Source organism: Mustelus asterias, chromosome 12 (assembly GCF_964213995.1).
Source record: "Mustelus asterias chromosome 12, sMusAst1.hap1.1, whole genome shotgun sequence".
NCBI classification, from domain to species: domain Eukaryota; kingdom Metazoa; phylum Chordata; class Chondrichthyes; order Carcharhiniformes; family Triakidae; genus Mustelus; species Mustelus asterias.
Window position 1 is genome coordinate 19,662,635 of NC_135812.1, and position 18,399 is coordinate 19,681,033.

At 36.3% G+C, this 18,399-nt stretch overlaps 1 protein-coding gene across 26 annotated transcripts in view; it reads left to right on the forward strand.

Annotated features, from left to right (window-relative positions):
• The window catches only part of myo18ab (myosin XVIIIA b), a 250,293-nt gene that overhangs the window by 89,039 nt on the left and 142,855 nt on the right, over positions 1 to 18,399 (forward strand). For 4 of the 26 annotated variants that reach the window (XM_078224872.1, XM_078224895.1, XM_078224880.1 and 1 more), the window contains exons 2-8: positions 4,423 to 4,538; positions 5,465 to 5,560; positions 7,987 to 8,625; positions 9,272 to 9,364; positions 12,978 to 13,052; positions 15,636 to 15,758; positions 18,075 to 18,143. The exons of 4 other annotated variants lie outside the window; for them this stretch is intronic. In XM_078224872.1, coding sequence (XP_078080998.1) covers positions 4,455 to 4,538; positions 5,465 to 5,560; positions 7,987 to 8,625; positions 9,272 to 9,364; positions 12,978 to 13,052; positions 15,636 to 15,758; positions 18,075 to 18,143 — 1,179 coding nt within the window. In that variant the 5' untranslated portion in view covers positions 4,423 to 4,454. Of the gene's footprint in view, positions 1 to 4,422; positions 4,627 to 5,462; positions 5,561 to 7,986; positions 8,626 to 9,271; positions 9,365 to 12,977; positions 13,053 to 15,635; positions 15,759 to 18,074; positions 18,144 to 18,399 lie in introns of those variants that run through there. 18 more of the 26 variants (XM_078224882.1, XM_078224873.1, XM_078224876.1 and 15 more) reach the window with 14 other exon arrangements.

Here is an 18,399-nt window from a genome sequence, read left to right on the forward strand (position 1 = left end):
TAAACAGCACAAACTTCCGTATGTTGTTAAATATTTAAAGCTCCTGTCTTTTAGTGGATGAGTGTGGGTTAGTGTGTGGGTAGATGGATGAGTAACTGGATGGCTGGGGTGTAGTTTGGTCAGACTCGAGGTTTGGTCAAGTGGTTTTGAGTAGTTGGGTGGTATGGGGAGGTTGATGGAGGAGTGGTCAGTTATGAAATCAGTGGTGTTAAACCAGATTCTAGTCTGTCTAATGTTTCCTGAGTAACTGTTAAGTAAGCCCCACAAATCTGCAAAATCTCAGAATCTAGCTCGGAGCCAGAGATATTCATGCAGGGTTCTGGGAAGCAGGGAATTGGCCTTTGGAAGTTTAAGCTTCCCAGGCAATTCCAACATAGGTCGCCATGTCACGACCTACATTGTGCCCTGATGTGCATCTTCAGTTATATGTCCAATCTCCGATGACTGGAGACCGGAAGATTTGGACCATCATTTCCAACTTACTCGGCCCCCAGGATTACGTTAAATTTGATGAAATAATATTAGCTTGAAATAAAATAAAGACATTGGAATTTATAGTACACAAAATAATATACTGAATGGAGGAGCTTTTTTTAATGTGCAAATTACAGTTGATTTCCACTTACTAAATTAAACATTTGTTATGGACAAATCTGTTCACACCCATGCATTAATGAGCTTGAGATTGTTAGTCTAAATTTCTTCAACACCTGAGAAACAACAGTCTAGAAATGATGCTAATGTTCTGTTGCAGGTATTTTATTAAACACAAAAAGTTGCCAGTTGGCCAACTGTTCTGCTATAGTGACTACGACTTGATAATTAGGAAAAATATTAATATGTAAATACATACAGAGCGAAGCAGCTCAAATGTAACTTAAAATGTTGCAAAATTAATACTGCAAAACATTGAAAATCATGTCTATGAAATTGATTATTGACTGTTGGCCATACTGCAGGTTTAAAGTTTATTTATTAGTCACAAGTAGGCTTGCATTAACACGGCAATGAAGTTACTGTGAAAATCCCCTAGTTGCCATACTCCAGCACCTGCTCAGGTATATCGGGGCAATTTAGCATGACCAATGCACCTAACCAGCATGTCTTTTGGACTGTGTTTATTTATTTGTGGGAGGAAATCGGAGCACCCGGAGACACGGGGAAAATGTGCAGACTTGAACCCAGCTCCCTGGCGCTGTGAGGCAGTGCTAACCACTTTAGTGCCACCTTTAGTTATACAATAAAGCTGTAATTGCAATCAGTAGTTTTTTTTGTTGTAACCAAGGACAAAGATATGGCTCATTTATTTCTGGAAGAATTCAGAGAAAGATCCACTCCCAAAATATTATTGGTTTTGTCCCAAATTTTGGAGACAACATGCACTGAGGGATGCATTTGTGAAGCTTCAATAAAGAAACCACTAACTGCATTCAATGTTATAATTTTATCCATAAGAGAAGAAAGACTTGCATCTTTCATAACCACTGCACTATACGAAGTGCTTAAAAGTCAATGGATTACTCTCACTATTGGTCACTGTTGCAATGTAGGAAATGCAGTATCTAATTTGTGCACAGCAAGCCCCCCAAAAACAGAAAATGTGGTAATGACCAGCTAATCTGTTTTGTGATGTTACTTGAGGGACAAATATTGGCCGAGACATCGGAATTAACTCCTCATCTCCTCTTCAGAATAGTGTCATGGGTTCATCTACATTGCCTTGAGAGGGCAGGTAGAGCTTTGGTTTAACGTGCCATGTTAAAAGGTGGAACTTTCAATGGTACAGCACTCCCGCAGTACCATGATGGAATGTCAGCCTAGATTTTCATGCCCAAGTCCTGGAATGGGCCTGGAACCTCAAACCTTTTGACTCGTGAGGTGCGAATGTGGTTTTGATAAGTGTTTAGTTATATTGCAACATCTGACCATTAGCATAGAAGTGAAGATCCATCTTCAGGAAATTTTGTAGATAACAGAGAGGCTATAGAGATAAATGGTATAACTAACAGGATTGGCTGACCAAAGTGAAGAATTTTGTAAAGTTACAGTATTATTTTTGATAATTGCATGTTTCTTCAATAGTATTAGGGTAATGGAATGCTAAAGATTAAAAGCCAACTTTTTCAAGTTATCAATGTTTGTGAGGGCACATGTTCCTAAGGACCTCACTCCCTAGAATAGAGACTGACATTACAAAATGTTGACCTTTGTGAAGTGCTCATGAAAGCAACACCAACTGAGATGATTACTAACTGTGATAACTTGCTACATTATGACAATGACCACACTCCAAAAGTACTTAATTGGCTGCATACACTTCTGGGTGTTCAGGGAAGAAGCTGTTCCTTTCCTTTTGCTTTTCCTACCCTTTTCACCCAGTGGGAATTTACTACAAGGAGCTAGCTGTTTGGTGAATAACTGGCAAGTGGTTAAGTCTACTAAAGGTTTAAAATAGTATATGAACTGGTGGTAAAGTTGATAAAATATATATAAAAAAGGAAAATATGTGAATAAGATAATTATGTAATTAATTAAAACACATTTAGGGATGGCAAGCCAGGTGATGTGTCAGTGCTGTAGCATATGGGAGCTCCAGGATGCCAGTGTGATCTAGGGAAAACATGTCTGCAGTAACAGTTTGCAGCTCAAGGAACTTTGGCTCAGAGTTGTTGAGCTGAAGGCTGATTTAACACTGCAACGTACCAGGGAGGGGAAAGTTACCTGGATGCTTTGTACCAGGAGACAGTCACACCAACTAGAATAGGGCCTTATGATTTGGTTTGTGGCCAGGAACAGGAAGGTGTGAGTGAGGCAGGTAAGGAACCCAGAGGAGGAAGAATACAGGAGCCTCCGCCTTTGCAATTGTCCGGTAAGTTTGCGTTTCTCTCAGCTTGTTTGAATGTAAGTGGGGACTGCATGGTGGATCATGCACCATGGCACAGGAAGCCAAGTGGAGGGAGCCAAAAGGAAATGTAATGGCAATACAAGGGAACAGTATAGAGAGGGGGATTGACACTGTTCTCTGCAGCGAAGGCTGTGTTGTCTGCCTGGTGTTCAGTTAGGTGCATCTGCTTGGGGCTGAAGGAGGAACTTGCAGTGAGGTGGTGGGGGTGGGGGGGGTGTTGTCATGATGCATGTTGATACCATACCAATGACATAGTTAGAACTAGGAAAGAGTTTCTGCATAGAGAGTATAAACTAGGCACTAAATTAAGAAACAGAACCGGAAAGGTAATAAATAATTAATAGATTATTATCTGAGCCATGTACAAATTGGCATAGGGTACATACAAAGAGAGATGAATACATGACTCAAAGACTGTTGCGGGAGAAATGGGTTCGGGTTTATAGCTCATAGGCACCAGTACTGGGGAAAATGGGAACTGTACAGGTGGAGCGGTTTAAACCTGAACCATGCTGGGACCAGCGTCCTAGTGAACCACATAATTAATGAAGTGGAGAGAGTTTTTAAACTAAATTGTAGGAGCAAGGAATCAAATTTGGGGAGATGTGGTGGAGAGAAGGCGAGAAAGAATGTGGGAAATGATGAGCAGACAGTGGCAGGAAGGGATAGAGCGTACACAGATTGCAAATCTAAGAGTAAATCAGCAGATAAGGCCAGAAATGATAAAAGGACAAAACTAAAGGCTTTCTCTGAATGCAGGAAGCATCTGATACAAAGCAGGTGAACTGAGAGTGAAAAGAGAAATAACTAAGTACGATATGATGGCCATTGCAGAGACATGGCTGCAGAATGACGTATATTGGTACCTGAATATTGGAGGGTATGTAACCTTGAAAGACAGGAATCTAATAAAAGGTGGGAATGTTGAGTTGAGTTTGCAGTCAGATCAGCCATGATCTTGTTGCATGATGGAGTAGGCTGGAAGGACTGAGTGACCTACTCCACTATTTGAATTGCATAAATTGTATTCCAGCGCTTTCTTAGCACAGTTTGCTGTTCCTGAATGTGGTGAAGTATATGATAATTTAAATTACATTTCAACTTTTGGGCTCGTCAGAGAAGCAGACTCTCTCTGGTTGATTGTCAGTTGGGAAATTAATTGGAAAAAATACCCCCAAAAAATTAGTTTTAATGGTGCAGTACTTTCCCCATAATTATGCATGTCTTGGATCAGATGGTTATATACATACAACTACTCTACATTGTTTCTGATTGTCTTTGTTTTGCCAACCAGTAAAACTGAAAAGGGTCGACTTTGAGACAGCAACAGCCAGCCAAATGATTTTATAATATTATCCCCCTACTGTACTGAATTCATTCTGCAGCACTGTTTTTACTACTTTAAAGTTTCTGCTGGATGAAATTTAGTTTTGCTATTATATGAAATAATTTCAATAACTGCTTAGTTTTTTTGTGATTACTGTAATTTTGTACTTTCCACTTTTCTGTACCTACAGTATCCATCACACGTCTGTCCAGTTCACGCTGCATGGTCATTGTCCAGGGCATTCCAATCTGCCCCACCAATTTCAGTTTCTGGGAAGAACTTTGGCTCCAGACAAACTTCAGTTCTGTAATAGACTGCATCTTTTCATAACCCCATTTAGCAATTCATGACAGCAGCATGGCTTTCTCATCACGTTTTGCTTTCTGGGAGCAAAAGGAAAGTGTTTTTTTAAAAACTCAAATCATTCAAATTACAAATACCAAGAATCACATAGTCCAACTCGGTTTACTATACGATTTATATCATGGATTTTCTGTAATGTAGTTAGAAGCAATAACGTAAACCAAAAACTTATTTTTCCAAAAAATGCGTTAAAATTGTTACAGTAAAATAGAACAATTCTGAATGACACAACTTTTATTGCAAAATCTTGCATGTTGTAAGGAATTCCTATGCTTGTGCAAAGATTTGTTCCAGATTTGGGCATATATATTATCAGTTATGATACTCATTCAGTTTTGCATGTAAAGAACAAAAAGAGTTTGTCAAGTTGCAGCTATATTTTCAAAATAAAGCTAAGTATAACAATTTCTGAAGCTCATTCAGTGGGAATCGAGACACCTTGAGGGATTTATTACTGCTGGTGCAAACTATAAGTATTCCATTATTTCTTTCAATTCTGCTTTCTATCGACTATTCAGTAGAATCCTGCTTCATTCAAACTTTACTGACAATACTTTGAAAATGATAATACTTAAATTTGTAGAATGCAGAAAAATGAAGTTGTCATAAAATGTGTAAGGAATTTCCAAAATATTTTCACTGGAAAAGTAGTGTTTCAGTCTGGTGATTTTTTTTTTCCATCATGAGATCTGATAATTTTCTGTTGAACATTGGAATTTATAGCTGGGGGTTCCCTTTAATTAAGCATTTAATTATACATGTAGTGCCCTATCTTGAATTTTGCTGAATTGTAGAGGCAGACAGCACTGTTGCATGTATTGTTCAAATTTTGGATTGTGATGTTGCATCCTCATCCTATAAATAATTAGGTTAAAGAGGAAAAGCCTGTTGCAAAGAAAAAATCAATATCTGTTCTCAAATCAGAAAATCCAGATCAAGACCGAGAAGCAAACCTTGAACAATCTGTAAGTTTCTTCAAGCGATAGTTACTTCTTGAAAACAATTTGTTATGGTCAGTGCAAATTTGTTTTTGGATTCATCATGAAAATAATTGCACTTACATTTTTGCAGTGTTGGCACTAAAGGGATGGGGTGAAGCAATGCTACAAAATGCTTATCAATATACTTGACATAATTTCATAAAATTAATTTGTATTATAATGGTGAACAAAAATGTACAGTTATCTAAAACTGTATAAAATACCTTTTCAACTAAGTCACCTCAATGATTTAATTATTGTCAGTAATACTTTAAAAATATAGACTCAACTTTGTTTAGTTCAAACTAGGAATGTTTTAGAATTGATAAGAGAATTTGGTTATAAGCAACAGAAACCTTGGTTGTCTGTACTTGATTTTAAAAAAATGTGCCAGAGCAGCGTTGTTATAGTGGAACTTCTATCATTGGAAATACTGACTGCAGCATCAGCAGATGCAGTGGTTGTGTTGATTTCATTTGGGCCTGTAAGGCTTTCAAAGATCCTCCTCTAATCATCTAGATCATAGGAATAAAATGAAGGTTAGCTGAATAAATTTGCTGCAATGCTTTAAATTGGAGCTGCATGCTTGATTTAGGCCACGTTGTGAACAATAATGTATTTTTACAATACAAAGTAATGTTCTATGGTGTTAGGAAGAGAGCTGGAGGTGTTGCAGCATTTTTTTCTCCATGTGAAGTAGCTGTTGATGAAAATAGTATTTAGTTTGCCTGTCTGTTGAAACTAAAGCTAGCATTGATGATCTTGCTAAGCCTGGCCATTCTATATAAAAATAATTCTTTACGTTTAGTTTTTTATGAAAATGTGTTAGCTTATGGTAATGTCATTAAAATACACTAATTAGAAAGCAAATACAAAATCACTTACCTGAAAATAAGTGTTGACTTTTTATCAGATGATTGTTGGTTATTTAATTGTATTTTACCAATTTTAGACAGCAAATGAAATGCAGTAGGATATTCTGAAAATAAACACTTGCTTTCCTTTAAAGAAAAGATCTGAATAACTTGCCTGCTTTCTATAAATGGAGCTTACATGCCTTGCTGCACTGCAGCATTTTAACGACTATCCTATATGTCTTTTCAAGCATACTGTGATTCTGTACTGCTTGCAGGCGGGAAGCATATTAGCAAATTTGCTGTAGTCTTAAGACTAATTGTTAAATAAAGATTACCCATACATTATATGTAGCAAAATTACCAAGAGTACATGAAGGTCAAGAGATCTGTTTTCTGAATATATTTTTATTTGTCTAGTATCTATATACAAAAACTACTTCATTGTAGTTGGAATTAGTGAACATAATCTAATTTTTGAAGTGGCTTGTACAGCTTGTTGGGGTGCAGTGTTGTATTTAATTTTTGTTCTATCTGTGTCATTACTGTCAGTCATATAGGACCAGCATTGCATCATTTATGCTTAAAATTTCATATTAAATGAAATTTTACAGGAACATTGATTTTTTTCAGAGAAAATGATGTTATGCTTATTTGCATAATTTCAAATTTTCTGTATCTTAAAACAACTTGCACTGGCCTGTTGAGCTGCATGCGTATCTTGATCCCTTTTATTTTCTATGTACCTGTTGTCACTTCTAACTTTCTTGGTTCTTTTGTGTTCTTTTATAGCTTTAACAATTGGAACCATTATTGTAGTGTAAAATCTACAATAAATATAGTGTATTCATGCCTTTCTTTTCTTGTTAGAATAGTAATACTAACCAATAGAATGCATGTGTGGGCAGTTTGCCACTTAAGACATAAAAATATTCTGTTACAGAGAAACCTTTAGGCTGATAATTTGTCCAAACATAACAAGTACAGTAGCATTTAAAAGTTGTATCTACTTTTGTAAATTTTATACACTTCTACAAATTTTGTTTTGTATTTTTATTCCGATTCGATCAAATCAAGTCCAATTCAGAGTCTCAACAAGTTGAGACATTCCCGATCCAAGCTGACAAGACAGGGCTCTCACCTCCTGTCTTGAGCTTGATCTACATGATCCAAGCTGATTGGAGTAGGCATAGCTCCTCCTCCAAGGCTTGATCTCATTTGCATCCTGGCCAAAAGGCCGAGATGCCGCTTTTAAAAACTCCTACAGATATATACTCGAATGCATTGGATACTTCATTTTTCTTAATTCCATATTTGAGTTAATGCAGTGGGGATGTGATAGAATCATCCTACCACATGAATGTGGATGCAGTGAATTTTATGTACCTATTGCACAAGGCTGGTTAGAGACAAACTGTGATTTGTTGTTGTACTAATGGTTTGTATCCTTGACATCACGTTTGGGCTGTAATTCTGTTTACTTTTGCTTTGCTGCCACCAATATTTTCCCTGCTATTTTAATTCATGCAACATTTGTTTTATGTTGCATAAATATAGTCAGAAAGCGGTGAAAATCACAGATCACAACCAGAAATAAATGGAGACAGTGCATGTTCAACTGGATATCTTGAAAATGCACTTCACGTACAAGAGGAACTAAAGCAAAATACGAATGCTGCAAATCGGGAGGAGTTGCCTCATGAGAATGAGGGATTTCCTAAGAAAAATGTGGTTAAAATGGTCAGGAAAGTGATACGGAAGGCTCTACCAGGCGAAACTGGAAGTGATAAGGAAAAGGCCATGGAGACAAAGTCTAAAGAACAAGCAATGAAAAAAAAGATGGAGAGCAACACAGCCTTGGAAGCAAAAGCAGGAGTTAGAATTGTAATTGGCAAGACAACAATGTTAAAAGCTGAGAAAAATGTTCCTAATGCCCCCAAAGGAGAACCAGCAGTTCCAGCAACGGAAACAGCTAAAGATGATATTTCAATGGGGCTGAGTAGTCTCATGACTAGAGGAAAAACTAAAGATCGCAAACCTCGGTTAAGACTCCCAGAAAAAAAGGAAGATGTTTCTGATAGTGTTCCTAATAAAGTGCCCACTATTGTACCTTCCTTGGAGCACATGGAAAAACCAAATGATATACAAATGGAAAAACCAAATGATCTACAAATGCCAGAACTGGTAAAAAGCGAGGTAACCGCCTAACCAGAGCATGCACGTCCTAGGTTGGAGAAATAGTTTCTGCCATTTTCTAATGCACATTAAAATCTACCACAGTACTCACCAAAAGACTGTTTTAGAACAGTGAAGAGAGTTATGGCTTTTGCTTAAGGTGATCGCAACGGAATAATGGCAAATAACTACTGTGTGCTGTACTCCTTAGGTTTGTTTAATTTGTTGTGAAAATGTGAATGTGTTTATTGTTATTTTGTGAGAGGTAATCAGATTATTGATTGTCTTTCTTAAGACACTGGCAATTCTATTAACCATTTGTGCATGGAAAATAATTAGAGTAACGTTAATATTTATGATTTGGCACTTTGTTTTCTGATTGGAACATAAATGCATGGAAATTTGGACCATAAATGCATGAAGGTGTGCAAGTTAGAATTAGTGCAGCTTTATCAGGAATAACCTTGGAACCAATGCAAGTTATGTCGTGCTATACTAATACTACACTATACTCTTGGAATCTGAAATCATTGTAAATATAGACAGATTAAATCCAAATTAGATAATCTAGTAGAGACCAAGTTTGAAGCATGGTTTTAAGTTTCCAACTGACTAAGCCACCAATGTTTTATGCACACATGCTGTTTCCTCTTTGACTTATTTAAAGGAGACTGCTCGTTCCAATGCACAACAAATTCCAGGTCAGGAAAAGTTGCCTTCACTTGTTGCAGAAGAGTGTCCACCAGATGTCAGAATACAGGTGTGTGGCTATGGAAAGAATAGTATATCATGATAATTGGGGGGGGGGTCTAAGTGACCGGCTTCATGCTTTTTTTTAATTGCACAAAGCTTTGAGTTGGAATTTTGAACAATGTATATTCCAACCACCTATTATAGAGAAAGCAATTCTGATCGCGCCATAAAATTCCATTGGCCTTGTGTTGAAATGAGACTCGTTTACCTACATGGTAAGTCACTCATCATGTGGAATGCACATTTTATTGGAGGTATTTTTGAGTTTGGGTGGCTTTAAAGTTGCTGTGGCGCCATGCCTCCTGCTTTTTGTCCTGGTCCTGGACTGGGATGCATGTAATTGAGGCCAACCAAGACACTGAGCATATAAGCAGACTGGATTTTTTTTCAAAAATGTCTGGATTTTTAAGGTGGCACAATTTTTCCCAAATGAAAAGAAAGCAAGAGACTTGCAATTACATAGCACCTTTCCAGACCTTGGGATGTTCCAAAGTGCTGTGCAACTAGTAAAATATTTTTGAAGTATAGGCATTGTTGTAATGTAGGAAAAATAACAGTTAGTTTGTTCACTGCAAGGCACCACAAACAACAATGAGATGATGGCCAGGTAATTTGTTTTGTGGTGATGCTGACTGAAGATTAAATATTAGTTGAGCTCCACTTTGAGAGCTCCTGGTTATAATATTACTTGGTGTGTAGAAGGCTTCGGTTTAAGATCCAGTTTGCAAGGTGTATCTTCGTACAGTGCAGTATTCCCTCAGTACTGTGCTGGAGTGCCAACCCATATTTTCTGCTGAAGTTTCTGGAATGGGACTTGTCCCCAAGTCAGAATGCTGTGGGTAAGGCAGTGTTATTAAAGTCATATTAAGACTCTCATTGAGGATGCTGAAGTCGCTCTAGAATTTGCTTCCTCTTTAATTTTAAACTTTAGTATCATTTTATATTGATAAAAGTCTAATCCTGTAAATTATTTGGACATTTAAAAAATGATCTTAACAATGAATCTTCTTGTGGATGCTTAATTAGATATCCCCCTCTGATCTATGGTATATGGTGCACAATTGAAGCATGTGTTCAAGCTGAAATGCATGTACCACAAAAATAAACAGCAACAATTTTTAAATTTAATTCATCAATGGTTTAATTTTAAGATCTGAAATGAATTTAATTATTGACTAAATTGATTATTTTAAGAATGTTCTTTCACCTATACAGTTGATGTTATGGGCATTACCTACAGTTGAGTTATTAAATTTTCACCAAAGACAGTTTTATCTGAAATGCCAACATAATTGTGAGCCAATAAAAGAAAATAAAGTATAAATATTTTTACACTGTCTTGCTTGTGCAGTGAAAAGATAACTGTTGTGGTTGACCTGTTTTGAAGCTTGTTTCACCCTACATTCTTCTGCAATGTGAATCTTGCAGTGTAACTCTCTCTGTTCCCCTACCCATACTCCCAAGACTTTATTGGCCATCAGCAAAATACATATATTGATAAATAATTGCATTCTTTGTTACTTTCCATTATTGAGGGGCATTTTAATGCTATTACTGTTGGGTTCCTGGTCCATGTGACAGGATTTTAATCATCTTGGGCTGCAAATGTGCAGTATTTGGACCAGTACCATATGATTCTCCTGGAATCGGTCTGGGAATGTTTTGGTTAAAATGTGCTTTAGGTAAGGTATTTGAATATTCATAAACTAAAAGGGAAAGCAGTTTCTCCCTGCTCCCTGTATTGCACTGCATTTCTGAGTCAAGATACCAAAAGGTATCTTTTATCCACATAAGCCACTCAAACTATATCCCTGAATAATTTTCAGCACTGGTTTTTGGTACAAATTACATATTTATATTGCGCCTGCTAGTTCCTGGAATTTAAGCTGCTTGTAATTTTATTTTCTAACATCTAATCTGCATCGGCAAACTTTGAGCATATGTAGGAAATAACTGCACCTTTTGATTATATATTTTAAATGATGCTAAATATCTGAAAATGCGTTGATTGACAAAACATTATGTGCCCCTTTTGAGGTGAAGAGGGTACAACACAAATAATGAAGGAAGTGGTTATTAATAATTGGATTTTGTGGTCGGCAGTGAAGTGATGGCGCTTGGCACTGACCTAAAAAAAAAGCTGCCCAGAGAATTTCAGCAATTTCTGTGACATGAATTTTGCCTTCCCTTGATTGTGGCGCTAATTATAGGGGATCTCTGGTGTCTACAGCAGTGAAGTATTCAAACTGGCTTAAGTAGGCAATTACAATGAAGAATTCTGACAGCACACCAAGAAGTAAAATACAATGATTTTCCTTCACATTTTAATAAATTTGCAGAGTGAAGTAAAGATTGGGACATCCTCCTAGGGTTAATGTAGAAGCTGAAATTTCATAAACTTTAATAAATTGATGAAAGCTGTGCAATCTTTATCATAAATATAAAAGTTTGACTTTTCACAAATATAAAGGCCTAACTTCCTGACTTACCAGCATTGGCTTTGGGGGATTCCCAAAAATGCACTGGGGAGTCCCTCTCTGAAGTTTCCAAGTAAGGGTTTACACGGCAATTATCCAAAAGCGCCAACTTCCCATGAACGATTGGGTGTGGCTGGAATCCATCCACCAAAGTAATTTAAATTGTTTAATTTTGGATGATTCTGTCAGTGTTACACTTGTAGGTACTCTGAAAAAGTTGGAAGAAATATGAGCACTTCTAACTTCAGTATAACAATTTAAAAGACCCAGACCGGTCCCCACATGGGGGCACACTCTCCTTCGCTTTGCTTCATTTGGACTCCCAACGTTGGACACAGGAACCCAGTGCACTTCCTGAATCCTGAATCTCTGAGTCAGAAAGGTCAGATGAGACAGTCACTTAAGAAATTTAGCACAGCTAATTATGTACGGAGTGCCTATCCATTGCTGATTGCCACTCCAAGGAAGTTAAGGCCCAGAATGTTTTCCAAGGCTAGAGAAGTTATTTAATAGTAATTATGACTTAGTGCTCCATTTAAAACACGGATACATCTCATTCAACAAGGCGGAGTTTTATATAGTAAGATTACAGTGTTTAAAAAGTCAGATTTCACAGATGTTCAAATGATTTCTGATTGGTTTTCATCTTCAACTTTGTACCATGTTGAGGAGCAGGAAATTACTGGCAGCAACTTTTGGATTTCCACATTTAACTATAAATGTGTGATGCTAGAAGTTGCTGTCAGTTTCACAGTTGTCATGATGGTTAAGCACTAACAGTTTCACTTTTGTTACAAATGCAAAATCCAGACTGATGAATACTTCACATGAATACTGTTTTAGCTGCTGGACTGAGAGAAGTAGAATTACCAACCAGAATACAATCGATGGTTAAGCAGTGAAAATATTCTGAAACTATTGCATTGATTATCATAATGCAGAAAGCATTTTTAAACTTGTTACTGTTTGCATTGCTTATACTTAGGCATGATGCTTGCAATTCCGGTTTAATTGTCATGGTGCACCAATAGTTGCATTAATATTAGCCAGTACCCAACCCCTAGCACCCCACAAATTTCAAGTCCAGCCTAAATAGATGAGTGGTAATTAGAAAATTAATATGATTGGTCATGTGATCTTCAGGGCCAATGGAAACCACAACAAATGAGTCACACAGATGAAGCTCAGATGAGACTGGAGAGAATCTTCAATACTTCAGTAAATAAACCCGCCATGCTTTGATTGCTGCTTGTTTTGGGCTGTTGGCATGCTTTCCTGAAAGAAGAAACCTTTTTAAATTTTAGATATATCAGACATTTCATCCTTAACCCCTTACTTTTGTGCAGATGATCCAAACAATTAATTTTACTGATCGGTCAGTGATGTGCTAATGAAATGCACAAATGCACAATGAAATGATGTGCTAATGAAATGCACAAATGCACAAATCTATATATTTTAAAGCATTTCAAAAATAAAAATTGTTTAATGTATTCACGTGTAAAATATAATATTTTATAGCAAGATTAAATGATAGGTTTGTATTCATGGGACAAAATCTGATAAAATAATTTTGCGTGTCATCGCAATTCGGTAAGAAAAGACACCCTTTCTCATCAGGAATCGTTGTTGTACCTGATGAATGATGCAACTAATTCAGATTATTGTTATCTTTCACTTCTGTTTTGAATCCTATTTGCAGATGAGTTGAAGCTAATATCCAAAGAGAAATCCACTTTCAAATTTATTATATAGTGGGCTAACCTTTTTGACTTCAATTTTCAAGGGATCCTGTAGTAGATTGACAATACTATAATCCTAAATATCATTCATTTCTTTCTTTTGGGTAGTAATGTTCTGGAGGGCGTACCAACACTTGGGAAAGTTTAATATAGTAGTTCACAGAATAAAACAGTGCAGAAAGAGGCCGTTTATTTCATCCTGCCTGTGATGGCTCTTTGAAAGAATATCCAATTGCCTACACTTTTTTTTCCTTAAGTACATACCTAATTCTCTTCTGAAATTTACTCTTGAATCTGCTTCCCACCACCTTTTCAAGCAGTGTAGTCTAGATTATAACAGCTCTCTGAATTCTAGTGTCAAGTACCTTAAATCTTTGTCCTCTGGTTATACTAATCCTCTTACCAGAGAACTTTTCAGCCATTGGAAACAATTTCTCACTATGTACTGTAACAAATATCTTAATGTTAGAGCATTTTCATTTTGATCTGGTGTGATACTATGGCAACAGTAATTTTGCATGCTTTCAGTTTTACTTTCACATTTTCCAAAGCTATGTAAAGTATGCTTTTATATTTCATTTTTCAGTATTATCATTCATTAACCTTTATCTGTTTTGAAACCTTGTCAGCATTGTTACCTCTTAACTTAAAGTTTCATACTTATGGAATCATAGAAAATTACAGCACAAAAGAAGGGCATTTGGCCTATTGTATCTATGCTGGTTCTTTAGGGTTGTTTTTGCAATAGGGAAAGTTTTAAAAGTTACCTTTTGGAAGTTTTCACAATGATGATGGTTTTGATTAAGGCAAATTATTCCCTGGTGAGCGGGCTATTGTTTGCAGATTTAAAATCATTGGGAAAAGATCTGGAGGGACAGAGAGGAGATGTTTTCTTCACTGAGTTGTCGAGATTAATGAAAGATAAGAAAATAGTGGAGACTTTTTTATGACCATGACTTAATAAGCAAACTAAAGTAAGCAACTCGTTCATTGATAAGTACAGGCACTTGCATATTCTGACGTATTAATTCACTAAAATTAGCTTAATCTTATTGTTTGTTGTCATGTCAGAAATGGTATTTCATAAGTTTCTGCATGTTTCATGTGAATAGATTTTAAAATCTTAAGATTTCTGTAGTTACAATAGACATGATTCACATTTATAAACTTTAATTTACAAACAATGCTTGAAATACATAGATTGCAATTTTGAATACAGTCTTCCGAAAACTATAGGCTTAAAAGTTGTAAGATTAAAGTTTTTGCATACTTTTTTTATACTTTAGTTCTGTGCTGTAAATGAAGGCTTAAATTGTGATTGTACACTTGATAAGTTTGTCAAAAGTTCTGCACAAGTTACTTGAAGAAAGGTTTCTAAGTGTAAATATCAACCCCTTTCTAGCGCATTTTGAACACTTCAGTTTTAGTAAATCTTCTACTGTGTTTAGTTTTTAAAAATAATTTCTCTCACCACTTTAGTTCAAGTAAATCCATTATTAGTACTTGATTCTCATAAATGTTGCAACAAAATCAGGTACCATATGAACAAAATTAAGCATTAGGCACCTTTCTCATCCATTAATGATCATTCCCTGTAATATAATGTAATGGTTTTCATGAGAATCCTGTATTGAATATTTTGGTTTGGTCTAAATATTAATAACTTACAACCAAGATATGAGCATTCTGATAAAAGCAAATCACTTGATTTAGCCATCATGGCCTGAACAAGTTCCTCTATGATCTGAAAAACCTATTTTCATTATGTATTGTGCTTCACTGAAGTCTGTAAACTTTAGGTGGAAATATTGTAGATTATAGTGAAGCAATGATAAGAAACTGGAAAAAAAGTTCAGATCTAAACCTTTATGATTTTTGGATGCCATGCTCAGAGGCTACAATAGGCCATAAGCAGATGTGATATAATAACGGTTAATTATTATATTGTGTTTTTTGGCTGTATCTATCTGTGCAGTTATTTGCGTAATGACTTCATCTCTCTTCATTCTCATTTTTTACATCTGGATCTTGTTTCTTTCACATTGCATTGTTGTCACAGCTGGAACCTGCGGTCCCACCTACCCAGAGCCTTGTTCCCTCTCAAGATTCCTCCGCTCGCTCCAACGATCTCGCACAGGCAGGTGCCTGGGCTGGTGTCTGTGCTCGTGTGTCATGCTGGACTGTAAGGCTGCCTTCATGTCTATCCTCTGATTCCCACATCTCTGCTACAGCCCTTTTTTTGCCTTGCTTGTTTACTTTCTTGCTAATGTGTTTCTCCAGCAGTTTATTGATAATGTGCACGAAGTCTCACTTAAAATTGTTCATCTACTAATCTGGTTTAAATTAATTAAAGGTCGGGGGAGAAAGTGTGATTTTTTTTTCAAAAAAGAGGGGATTTACTTAAGATGGGGAGCATTATCTTTAAATAACATACTGTATTTCCTTAGAAATTTTAATTATATTTATAAGCTAATGAAGCCACTTTTGAGTTTATTGAACTATTGGTCACAGGCTGAAGGGCTTGCAAAAGTGGGATCTGTTTGAATACAGAAAAAAAAACTTGCATTTTATGTGCTATAATCATCTGCATCAATGTTTTGAGGCTATTAGTTTTGAAATATTTTCTGAACTGAAACATGAGCCTTTCCTTTCCCATCCTTGCAATTTCCTCTCAAATACTCTCACCTTCCCTGTTCCATCTAATGCCATTTCCCGTTTCTTCAAATTGGGATTTTAAAAAGTTGGAAAATATATAACCTTCTGTTTTTCAACATAGTTTGCTTTCATTATCAGATCAGAATTTCCGTTTCTTTTTGGTTTCACATAAAGATAATTACTGCAGCACGTCATTTTAATGTAAAAGTACGTGTGTACATAGACGTTTTTCAAAGAAAATCATAATTCTGCATTTGGAGACTCATGAATTTGTTGATTGTGTGCTCATTTAAGACTAGAACTTCACTGGGGTTGAAAATATACGCTGTATAATTGTAGTGGATAATTTGGCTTACTTGAGGAAGAGCACACTTGTTTCTCCTATCCTGGTTTTTTCAGGGCCATTTGTCTTTCTCCCACTTCCTTCTCTGTGCCTTTCTATCTGTAAGCTGAGATGGCAATGCATGCAAATAAATGCTGGCAAGTATTCAAATCGAATTTTGAGGGAGGAAAAGGCAGTCTTATTTGTGAATCACTTTGAGAGAAAAGATGCAGTCCAGTATTAAACATGTATAGTTCCTACCAAATCTGGCGCGTCACTGCTATTATATTAACTCAAGTCCAAGGCTAATGATGTTGGTTGCAGTCATGGATTTGCACAATTGACTGCAACACCAAATGTAAACTTGTCAGGACTTGGGCTCATAGTTGGGAAGACCCATTTTAAATTAATTCTGTTAAATTTACTTTTAGGTTTTTCGCTGTTAGCTGCAGATAATGTTCAGAAACTGGTGTCATTTAAATGTGTTTAATGCAAAAGCTTATACTAATTTTTGGTTGCTATAGAACATTTTATAATGTAAAAATTGTCATGAAAGTCTCCCTGCTATAGATTATGTCCACATGCTTCAACATCAGATTTTACATTTTTGCTTTAGTCTGTTCTCCAGATATGGGTGATGTAGGCAAGGCCAAATGTACTGCCCGTATCTCATATAATGATCAGGGATAGCTGCCCTCAACAGCAGCAAGCCTTGTCAGGATCTCTTGTAAAATTGAATAGTGTGCCATTATAGGAGGCATTAAGAGTGAACCACGTAGAATTGCCTGGTCACAGATAAACGTATGGAGTGGGACAATTGGTTCACCAATGCCCTTCAGAGGAAGGAATTTCTGTGGTTTATACATACAGTGAACCAAAATATAATGAACTACTAATTATCAGTTATGCAATCTCCCAACTATTAAATGGAAACCACCATAATTATTCAGCACTGCACTCAAAACGTTAGACTTGGATAAATTGCTTAATTTTTTTTCCATACGACTTTGTTTATCATGGTGTGGGGTGGAAGCGAGCTAGGGATGTTGCTTAATTATCTATCACTGAGTTCAAATTGAAATGCTTTAGAATAGGATTAATTTCTTGAAAATGCAACCTTTAATCACTTTTACTCAGTTCAATTTTTGAGTTTTGTTTTGAAGTAGCTGATGAAATTTGCAAGATTTGAACATTTAAGGTTAAGCCTTCCCCCTCTTGATTTTCTCTCATTTATTGTGTGTTTACCCATCAGCTACTGAAGATGCTGAGGTATGGTTCCAATGTGTTGTTGAGTATTCATTTTTTGTCAGAGTCAGGGTGGTGAGAAATTCATCAATATAATGTTTACTTAAAGAGGTGAAAATGCCAAGGCAGCTCAAGTGCAAAATGGAACTACATGTGTTCGTATCGGAAACTTTAATAGAATATGATGAATGTTATAGATGAAATATACAAAATAGCACTGTTTAAACCTTGGTTTGCTTTTCTTTGCTGCGCTTGGCTTGTGCTGCTGCTCACCAGAATCAGGTGGAAGAGGTGCCAGCAGCTGTACTACAGTCTTCCTCAGCATCTGTTTCTACTCAGCCCCAGGTTGGCACATAAATCTCAACACTGCTTTTGACAAGTTGGTGTCTACTTGCATGTTGTATAATATTAAACTTGCCCTCCTTGTTACGTTTTATTGTTAACTATTCATATTTTGTCCAGATAATTGTCTTACAATCTGTCCCTACTTTGGAATATCTTGTGTATTACCAATAGAGAATTGATTTGATAATTTTAAAACTTTCACAGTAGTGTTGGTATTTCCATTTGGTAACAATTTGCTTTAATAGATTTCCATGAA